The following is an 11100-nucleotide window of genomic DNA, read 5'->3' on the forward strand; positions in this document are numbered from 1 at the left end:
TGTCCTTCCAAAATGTATACCCAAAGGCCTTATGACCCACCTCACCCTGCCACCCCCTAGCTGCCTACAGGTACCACACAGTCAATGCCTATCAGGGGATTAATTCCTTGATTAGGTTAACCCAGTGCTTTCCTGCATTGTCTCACACAAGAGCTTTTGAGGGACACCTCATATATAAACCATAACAACCACCAATGAACAGTTGTAGGATGGTAAGATTGAACTCCTTGAAGCCAGCTTCAAGGAAGTACACTCCTCGGAGTATTTTTACACTTTGATCATGTCCTTTCCCATCTTTGACTTTCCAGAGAGAAAAATACTAAACATATAATATATGTTTAGTATGATTTTAACTCCCACTCTGTCTTATGGTGACCTTTCAACTCAGAGCAAGTCATTTATCCAGCCTGGGCTTCATTTCCCTCTTCTATTAAAAGACACTGTATCCCACCTGCCCTTCAGAGAGAGAATGTGAGGACAGACGACTGCAGGCGTGTACACACAACTGTCTGTTACAAAGTGCATCTAACAAAACTCTCTTAACCAACATTATACAGATATTGTGTGACCAAAAAAAATATAACAGTGACCCTTTAGCACCATAGAAATGTCTCTGAATTATATAATATTTTATTCAGTATAATCTTAGCACATAATATTTTTATCACATTCTAATTAATTGGAAATTTGGTCATGCACAGATGGCATGATATGCTTTCAATTAATGAAAATATTTAATACAACATGTAAATCCTTAATTCAGTCATTAAATAAACACTAAGTGCCTACTAGATGTCAAGAAATGTGCTGGGAAATGGGGATGTAGTGATGAAAACCTGACCACATGAGATATTCAGATTTACAGATTTATGAAATGCTTTGTAATTTTCAGGCTCAATGTTGCCTTGGAATTAAATAATACCATTAACACTCTTTTACTGTCTGAGGTCTCACCTGTAGAGTTTGATGCATGAGCTCCATGATAGTGCATTGGCCTTCCCATAAAGTCCTTCCACTTTGTGGTTCTAGGCTATATTTTGCAGGGTAGATGTTCCCAGAAGTCTCAGCTCCAGCAAGAGGAAATGTGAGCTATGACCATGTAGATACCTAATACCATCCTGAACTCGACTTCTGTATTTTAGGCTTATGGCTGGCTGCATGAAGACACAGGACCAGAATCTGACCCAGTAGTCGTGGTGAGATTTCTAGGAACGACAGACATGAGTACTGACCTCAGGACCCTCCTTCTGAGTGTTTGTGAACAACTGGCGGTTAACTATCGGTGTCTGGTTCAAAGCTACCCTAAGAAGATCCATGACCTCCGGGACTTATTTATAAATCTTCTGAATGAGTCTTCACTGCAGAGACCTCTAGTAATAATATTTGACTCCCTGGAGCAGCTCTCGGAGAACGACGATGCCAGGAAGCTCTGGTGGCTCCCAGCTCACCTTCCACGCTTCGTGCGGATAGTCCTCTCCACACTGCCCAACAAACACGGGATCCTGCAGAAACTTCGGTGCCTTATCCATGACGATGACAACTACATCGAACTGATTCCCCGGGACAGGAAGATGTGCAGCCAGGTCCTCAAACACCAGCTGCTGCGGGTCAAAAGGAAGGTCACATCAGGCCAGCAGATTTATGTAAACAATGCGTTCTCCAAGTGCACGCTGCCCATGTTTGTGAACCTGACCTTCAGAGAGGTGAGACATTGGAGATCCCACAAAGATGTGGATGAATCCTCCCTCTGTGTCACTGTTCATGAAAGCATAGAGCAGTTATTCTGGTCCTTGGAGAAGAAATGTGGCCAGAAACTGGTCTCCAGGGCTCTCGGTTACATCACCATGGCCAAAATGGGTTTGAGCGAAATGGAACTGGAGGACGTGTTAGCCCTGGACAACAGCGTTATGAACGAGCTCAACGAGAACACCAGGCCCAGCAATCCCCTGAGAGTACCTTATCTGTACATCGCAAGGCTCAAGGAGGGTCTCAGTGGATATTTAATAGAAAGACACGTGAAGAACGTCACCCTCCTGGTCTGGGCTAACAGACACCTGCAACTCATAGCCCAGAAACTGTATCTGCAGGATGACAGCAGCCTGCGTGAAATGCACACCATCTTGGCTGACTATTTTCTGGGGGTCTGGTCAGGGGGCAGGAGGAAAGCTTTCTGCCTTGAAGACCCCTATTGGAATGGCTGCCTTGACTTGGATAGCAGAAGCCTGCTGGAGGAAGAAAAGCACTTCCTGGAACAGGCTTCCTTTGACAGGCAGGCCCCTGATCAGCCCTGGGTTTTCCAGTGCAATCCCCTGGAGCCCGACATCTTTTTCGTCAACCACCGGAAAATGTCTGAGCTGCTGTACCACCTGACGAGATGTGGGAAAACTGATGACCTTCTTTATGGCATCATCATGAATTTCAGCTGGCTTTACACCATGATCAAAATTGGCCAGTTTGACAAAGTGCTTTCCGACATTGAGCTAGCTTACAACTACTCCCAAGAGAAGGAGCTGAAGTTCTTGGCCAGCACCCTCCGCAGCATCAAAACCAAGGTCATTGCATTTCCTGGCTCCCTTTCAGCAGAGCTACAGCAGAGACTGCTTCCTGTCGTAAGCTCCCTACCCAAACTTAGACACCTTCTTTTAGAATGTGACAAAGATGGGCCCAAATATTGCTCCATCGTGCCATTGCATTCATCCATGGATGTGACCTACAGCCCCGAGCGTCTTCCCTTGTCATCCAGCCACCTGCACGTCACGGAGATTCTGCCCACCTCCAACCCCAACACCGTCCTCACCGCTCTAGAAAATGGTTCCATCAGCACATGGGATGTAGAAACTCGCCAGCTACTCAGGCAAATCACTACGGCCCAGTCTGTCATCCTGGGCATGAAGCTCACCAGTGATGAAAAATACCTTGTGGTGGCTACAACAAATAACACCTTGTTGGTTTATGACAATGTCAATTCTTGTCTCCTGTCTGAAGTGGAAATCAAAGGAACCAAACATGGAAGTGGCTCCACCTACATCAACGGATTCACACTGTCTGTCAACCATGCCCTTGCCTGGCTCGAAGCCAGCAAGGATGTTACTGTCATTGATCTGCTCTATGGATGGCCCCTTTACCAGTTCCACTGCTGGTATGAGGTGACCTGTGTCCAGTGCTCGCTGGATGGGGTGTATGCTTTCTGTGGGCAGTACCTGAACACTACCACCATATTTCACTTAGGGAGTGGAGAAAAGCTATGTACCGTGACATCTGAATTTTCGGGTGGGTTTGTGAAGTTTCTTCTTATCTTGGACACAGCTCAAGAGATGGTGATGGTGGACAGTGAGGGAAGTCTTTCTGTTTGGAATACCGAGGATATTTCCAACCCCCAGCTGACGGATGACTTTGACTGCAGAAGAGAAGACAGCGAGGTGGTCAGCATTGAACTTTCAGAGGACCAAAGTGCAATTCTGATCTGTAAAGCTCTTAGCATTGAGCTCTTACATACCGGTGTATGGAAGGTAGCTGAAAAGTTCAGAGCCAAGCATAACGAACGCTTCGTCTCTGCTGTGCTGTCCAAAAATGGAGACTGTATCATCGCGACCATGGAGAATACTCCAGCTGTATTTTTTTGGAGACGAGATACAGGACAATGCATGGCAAGCTTACAGGAAATCTCAGGTACCATAGTTAAGTTGGTGAAATCTAGTCACCACAATATGCTACTGTCTTTATCAACCAGTGGTGTTCTTTCTATTTGGGATATAGATATAATCACAGCTATGTCCAACATAGATAAGACTGGGAAACCCATCCAAAGTCTGGTGTTGCCTGCTAGAGGGGAAATCATTTACTCCCTGGACGGCTCTGATTGTGTTCATAAGTGGAACTTCAGCAGTGGGTTCATTGAAGCAGTATTTAAGCATGAAGGCATAGTGGAACACTGTGTGTTAACATCCGCCGGAGACATAATGGTGACATCAGATGACAAAAGCAGCCAGTATGTCTGGCACACCAGCAGTGGGGAAAACCTCTTCCGAATCAATGGGCAGAGAATCTCTCAGCTGCTGATCACACACAATGACCAGTTTGTGGTCTCTCTCTGTGAGGAGAATGCCTCCAGGGTTTGGAGACTGGCCACAGGCCACAGGGTCTGCAACATTCTGACCACTTTGCAAAACGCCTTTATTACCTCCGCAAATACCTTCGTGGTGGGAATGACTAAAAGCAAAGTGTTGGCAGTCAGCCTTTGGACAGGAAGTATCACCAAGAAGTTTTGCTGTGAGGACGGAATCACCATTGTGAATTTTAAACTGATCCCCGACTGTCCGGACATCATCGTGTTCATCACATCAGCAGAGACTGTGAACATCTGGAGTCTGACAGATGAAGTGATCTGTCGCCGTGTCCAGCTTCCAAACAACTTCTTGAAAAATCTGGAGGACTTTGAAATTTCTCCCAATGGAAAGTTAGGCATTATATCTAGGGGAGATGAAAATATCAACGTGCTCGATTTACATAGTGGTAAATTACGAGTAGTCCACGCCTCTGGGGTCATCTGGCGGCAAAGGCTGTCTCGGGATGGTCGCTACCTGGTCTACATTTGCTTCCGAAATGGGGAAGAAGAGGAAGAAAATGGTGCCATATCCAGCTTAATTGTAATGAGACTGGCTGATGGCAAAAATATCGGTGCTTGTTCCCTTTACAAAACGCCAACTTTCCTTGCACTCTCTCAGAGGCACCTGAACATCATTGTGGGCTTTGATGATGGAAGCATAGGAATATACACTGTAGTGGACCGAGTAGACGCTGCACTGAAAATCAAAATTGCCACTTCCAATAGCAGGCAGATTTTCAACAATGCAACACAGACATCCAGACCAAAGTCTAACAGTTACTGTTTTAAAGTATCTGTGGATTGCTTATGGAGAGAGTCCACTGAGGTCTTTGCAAGAGACAGCCCCATCACAGTCAGCGACTCCTCCGAGTCCAACGAAGCCACACCCTCCAAGAAGCACAACTCTTGCTATGACCGGGTGTGCTCTGCCCTAGAATCCAGGGGTCACAGCTATGCCCCTGATAACTGACAAAATGTCTCTCCCACCCAGTGGAAATACACAATCAACATACAGAAGAAAAGACAAGTGTATCTTCTGTATCTCCAAGGATATACTACTCGTTACTAAGAGACAGGAAAGATGCTGGCATTTCAGCGTCTTATTAACATGCTCATGAAACAGAGATGTGAGATTGGTTTTTGGGTGCCACCTTTTTGTCAAGGCATATTTAGGAATGGAGGGATGACAGAATTTCTAGAAGTGAGATTTAAATAGTTATTTCATCTGGAAGAGAGGATTTTGAAAAAGCTTCTAAATTAGCTGTGTGGTAAGAAGTATCATAGGTCATTCCATTGGTTCAGATGAGAGGGACTAGAGTTATATGAAAACCATTTGGACTGAAATTAGTTCTACAAAATCCAGTTGAAATCATGAAGACAAAGAGTTGTTTGACTCCAAATGATTTCGTGATAAGTAAAACACAGCCTTAATCTCTCTTTACATTTTCCGATCCTGACAACTGTGTAAACCTAGTCTGCAAATGAAAGGTCTAAAGGTGCAAAATCATGTAACAAATATGCCCAGTTGTATTCCCAGTTTCCCAAGAGACACAACATAAAATGTGAGACCATGAACTGGACTGGGACAAGAACTAACTACCACTATCATAGGGCTATTGAACATGGAGAGTCAGTCAGTCTTTAATAAAATACAGTTCCAACGATTGCATGCAAGGGTTTCTCTGTAATGGAACATATGATTTTTAAACTACTTATTTTCTGAGTTGCAATATAACACTTAATAGGAAATCACCATCTTTTCAGATCTTTTTTTGAAATGCATATTTGTGCTGAGTCTAAAGAATTACAGAAAGGGCATTACAAATTCAATCAAAACACCTATTTGTTCTTATCGTCACACTAACAAGAATATGTACTACTCAATCAGTTATATGGAAGCATAAATTATTTCCTACATCCCTGCAGTATACATCAATAGAAAGCAAGCTTTCTTAATATGCCATCTCTGAAACACTGATGACATTTGCCTTACTCTCACTCCTCTTCTTTCCTGTGTTAAACGCAGATAGATGACCAAATACTCTGGGACAAACTTAATATGCCTGTCTTTGTGCTAAAATATTCCAGAAATCTTAAGGGTGTCCAAAGGTTCTTTATTGTCCCTGTTTGTAACCACTTTCTTACTTCCACACACCGTACGTATGCTTCTTTCTCTGTTACACTTCTGGACTGAGGAATCTTCTGAACCTTTTATAGTCTTACCATTTCAAAGCAGAAGCTGGGAAATGGCATTAAATATTTTTTAAACTCTACTGCACCTATTTAAAAAATATACATCTCAGAAGGTCAAAGTGATTGACTTCCTTTCATATGGTCCACATGGCATGTCCTTGGATAACTTTTCACAGGGGTCAGTAGAGGTGGTTCGGTTTGGTTTTCCTTGAACAGTGAACAAGGAACTGACCTATTTCCAGTGAACCTCTGCCGTGAACTCACTGTGGACGCCTGGCAAGATCTTAAACCTCACCAGTGTGTTGCTTTTGTGAACTGCAAAATAAAGTAATGGGTTCTGCTGAAGCCCTATTAGGGATGTTGGAGTAATAATTTCAGGAAAAAAAAAAAAGACATCTTGATTGTTGATTCTAATGGAGAAAAAAGTGATCTAACATAGAGAGAATCCAAATCCACTGTATTTCACTTGGGAAAGCAGTTTAACATGTAAGCCTTCAAAGATATGATTCAGATATAAACACCCCATTCCATGGTGAAAGATTTTCTCCTCTACATTACTCATAGATTAGCTTCCAGACATGGAGGTGGTAGCCCAGGGAGGGCTCAGACCCACATACCAATCACCTGGAGTAGATTGTATGAGTCAATGCTTTTAGTTCTTCAGGCAATGCATACTTATTCCTGTCACTATCAGTTGAACCTCCATACCATACATTTCTAAGAAGTAAATGCCTAGATGGATTAAATGTAGTGTGTGAATGTTCTATGTAAAAGCCAATAGAGTATAACAAGTGACTTGAATGATTTTTTTCCTAACTTGTTTGCAACTGATAGCTCATATTGAATGTTTTTATGTAAACTTTGTATTGTTGGGAAGAATTACCCAATCAGAGATTTATATTTTCATAAATGTTACATTTAGTTAAATTTTGTTACAGAGTTGTTACACTAGAAAATTATTTCAGTCTTCAAACAATATATAGTCTTGTGTATGTATTGTTTGTATGAATAAAAGATAAACCACTTAAATTTGTGTGCAGTTGGTTTTTCTGTCCCTCTTTTGCAAAAGTGATTGGAGACCTCAAGTAATAGTAATAGTTGTTCTTGCTTACTGAGTGCTTATAATGAGGGCACCTAGGTACTTTTCTCAGAGCTTTACAGATTCTAAGCTATGCAGTCTTCACAACAGACTTATGAGTAGATACTGTTAGTCTTTCATATTTACAGATGTGGAAACCTAGAAATGCTGAACAAGATCTCAGTGTACCATCACTGTGTTTTTAATTAAATTTCTTAAAGCAATCCAAATGTGCCATTTAGTGCACAGTAAGCACTACCTGACAATGACCTCTAAGGTATTTTCTAACTTGTAAATGAGAGATCAATCTGGTCTCTTAAAGATCCCTCAAAGTTGCTGTCAACTCCCAGGTTTTTCAGCAGTACAAAAATAGTTGATGAATTCATTCAGCAAATATTTGTTTGGCTATGCATTTTACCAGGAACACAGGGTAAATAAAATAACTCATGACTTCCAGGACTTCAGCCTTAACAAGAAAACAGGAAACAAGTCCTGTGTGTGTTTGTGAGAGGACAGTATGCAGGCAGTGTGCTTCCCTCTGGGGCTCAGGAGAAGAGATGACAACCAAGGACGTGTCCCAATTGTAAAATCCTCTAGGTGAGAAAATAGGACCAGGAAATCCTTCCCAGAATCCTTTACTGCTCAGGTCTGAGAATCCCCACATACACCAAGGTGCAAGCAGGGTGCTTGGGCAGCATTGGAGAGTCAAAGTTATAAGTAGGCAATAATGAGATGAAACCTTGTATCTAGTTGTCAGGGAATGATTTAAAATTTAAAAGGTAATAATAAATGGAAGAAATGAGTTGTTGGGTTTATTGCCCTTATCAACATTTGGCTGAGACTAATCTGTGTTAAAGTTTATCCCCACTGAAAACTATTCCATTAGGCATGCCAGGGAATTCCTTCTTGGATTCCAAGCTATGTCCTTTAGGTTGAAAGTTACACCCTCTTCTGGTTCTCAGAAAAAAAATGTGGAGAAGTTGATCACCAATGTTTTTGTTAAAGTATTTCATATACATGGAGTTTGTATTGAAAGAGCTTCTTTCCTAGAGTTAAGAATACTACAAATATGGTATATTTTCTGTGTCTAAGGTGTTATGTCCTAGGATGGTTTGAAAATTAGTTCTTCTGTCCAAAATCCTACAATCAAAAAAGACATAACTAAACTAGATATAAGTCTATGACCAAAAAATAAGTTGTTTATAAAAGGGAAAGCTGGGTGCTGAGGACCCAGGGAAGCAGTTAGAACTACCTGGGAATCAAAAAGGATGAACAGGAGGAATAGGCAACTGAGGCTTGAAAAGTAAATAGTACTTATCCATCAATATCAGGCATTTCAGGTTAGAGAAGCTGAATGAGAAAAAAAAAGAGTTGAAGCATATTTTGAATGACTTTAAATGCTATGCTGGGATTTTAGACTCATTAGGTAGTTGATAGGAAGTAGTTGAAATGTTTTTGAGAAGGGGAGTGGCCTAGTTGGAATGGTATTTGGGATAAATGGTAGGCAGTGTTTTGTCGGATGGATTAGAGATGGAAAGATCAGAAGCCCCGAGACCCTTAAAGACTATTGCAAGGATCTAGGCTAGAAAGTATGAGAATTTGACAGGACGGTGGCAGTGAGAATGCTAAGAGAAGCAGAGATTTAGAGTGATTTCAGTACTTAACTGGGTGATGGAGGAGAGGGAAACTCAATTCTACTTCCAATTTAAATTAGGTAGATGGTAGAGTTACAAATGTAAAGTGAATAGGAAACAAATGCAGGGAAAACAAACTTTGTCCTGGATCCTTTAAAGGATCCCAGTTGGTAATATGCCATTTATCCCATGAAGAAAACTGAGATACAGAATCCAATCAGTGTTGTCATTTTTTCAGGAGCCCTCTTCTACAGTGCCAATAAGGCATAGGATGTCATTGCTGTTGCAATGTAAACTGATAACCATAACATTTTTTAAAAGTTATTTTTTTAGAGCTACTGGACAAATTTGGAAGTATATTGACAAATCTACTCAAAACAAACTCACTTTCCTATCTTCCATAACATTAATTTGAAACAATTTATATGCTAATGAAAATATGAACAAACTTAAAAACTAAGTAAATTATGGTATTTTTATTCCAACATGCATCAACATGTATGTTCTTCTGTATCCTCCCCTGCCCAGGGTCCCCTTCAGATCTCCATTTGGCAAGTGACTTGCATGAATCATGAATTACATTTGTGTAAACATACAGAATTTGGCTCTAGTGTATCAACTGGAGAAATTATATGCACCATTTAATTGAGATTACAAATAATAACAGCACTTCTGTCTACACGGAATGCCCACCTGTCCTAGATGAAGGCAACTAAGCCACTCATAGCAGAGGTTCTCAAACCAGTGTGTATCACCTATGAAAACACAAGTTCCTTCACCCTCCCCAGATGCCACATTTCTGAACCCATTTATTGGGGAAGGGCCCCAAAATTCGTGTTTTTACTGCATCAGATTAATGCTGATTCGGCTAGTCTAAGAAATACGTGTTAAAACCCAAGACAAATACAAAAATGTTTTTTGGTCAGAATAACCTAACTGATGAATGCACTAATATTCTGTGGACGTTACTAAGGCACCAACTAGACCTGGGACATGAGAGTCATTTATTGTGGCCCAGGGGGTTTATCAGAAAATGACATAAAACAACATATAACTTCCCTTATAAATCTTCCATTTGTAAGTGCAGCAGCCACTAGGACACTGGGAAAGTTTAAAAAAAAAAAAAAAAACGTGGCAAATGCGGGCAGAAGCAGTGAAACTTGTGGTTGGGAGGTCGCAGAGGAGGTTTTAAACAGTATTTACAAAACGGCTTTAGGGAATTGTCTTCCGTTGCAGCACCAGGTTCGCATTCTTCCTATGGGCGTGAATGCAGCTGGAACCACTAAAGCAGGCAGATTGGAAAACTAAGGGCAGTAAGTGCATCTCTAAATAGGATTCTGCCCAGTTCCTTCTCCAACATCTGGTTTTATCCTCTCTCCCTGGATAGATTGACGGGAAGAGAGAAGGAAGTTAGCTAGATGGCGCAATTGCTTAATACATTTTCCTGGCAAGCCCCACAATCGCTTTGGAGGGCAGGTGGAAAGAATTTTCGGAAAAGGCAATTAGTTCTCCACCCACCACCGTAGATATAGGGACTGTAACAACTTCGAGAGCTCATTAGATGGATGGCGTGTTGCAAAGAATTATCCTAGTACCCGCCCCCCGACACACATCAACCAAAAGAAGTAGTAATAGTAGAGGGAAACGAGGGCGGAGAACCTTGGGTTCACTGAGCTCCCACTGTGACCTTTGCGGGGGCAGGCGAGTGTGTGCAGCTTCCCTGGAAATGATCCTGTTAGTGTCTTCGCTGTTTCTCAGGTCATCTAGCCAAAAAGGCAGGCGATGGATAACTGCGCACAGGACTAAATAGCAGATGCCAAACTGAGAAGGAAACCGAAAAACTCCAAATACACGAAGGTCAAGGGTACAAATTTATTTGCCAGGAGGTGCATTTATCTATCCCCAACCCGCCACTTAAGTCCCCAATCATAGGGAGAGCTCCCTTCTCCGAACAGCACGATAAAAAGTAGGCACCAAAAAGTTTCCCAGGATGGCCACAGCTGGCACAGAAGCTGGGTGTCGGCGCTGAGACCCAGCTCCTGGATTTCCTGCTCCTTTGCCCCGGGATGACCAACCCCGGCTCCGAGGAG

At 42.1% G+C, this 11100-nt stretch overlaps 1 protein-coding gene across 4 annotated transcripts in view; it reads left to right on the forward strand.

Annotated features, from left to right (window-relative positions):
* The window catches only part of Nwd2 (NACHT and WD repeat domain containing 2), a 152560-nt gene extending 145233 nt beyond the window's left edge, over positions 1-7327 (forward strand). For all 4 annotated transcript variants that reach the window (XM_015481746.2, XM_048784312.1, XM_048784314.1 and 1 more), the window contains one exon: positions 1143-7327. In XM_015481746.2, the coding sequence (XP_015337232.1) occupies positions 1143-5075 (3933 nt within the window). In that variant the 3' untranslated portion in view covers positions 5076-7327. The remainder of the gene's footprint in view (positions 1-1142) is intronic.
* Positions 7328-11100: the final 3773 nt, after the last annotated feature.

This window comes from Marmota marmota, unplaced genomic scaffold (genome assembly GCF_001458135.2).
Source record: "Marmota marmota marmota unplaced genomic scaffold, marMar, whole genome shotgun sequence".
Classification (NCBI taxonomy): domain Eukaryota; kingdom Metazoa; phylum Chordata; class Mammalia; order Rodentia; family Sciuridae; genus Marmota; species Marmota marmota.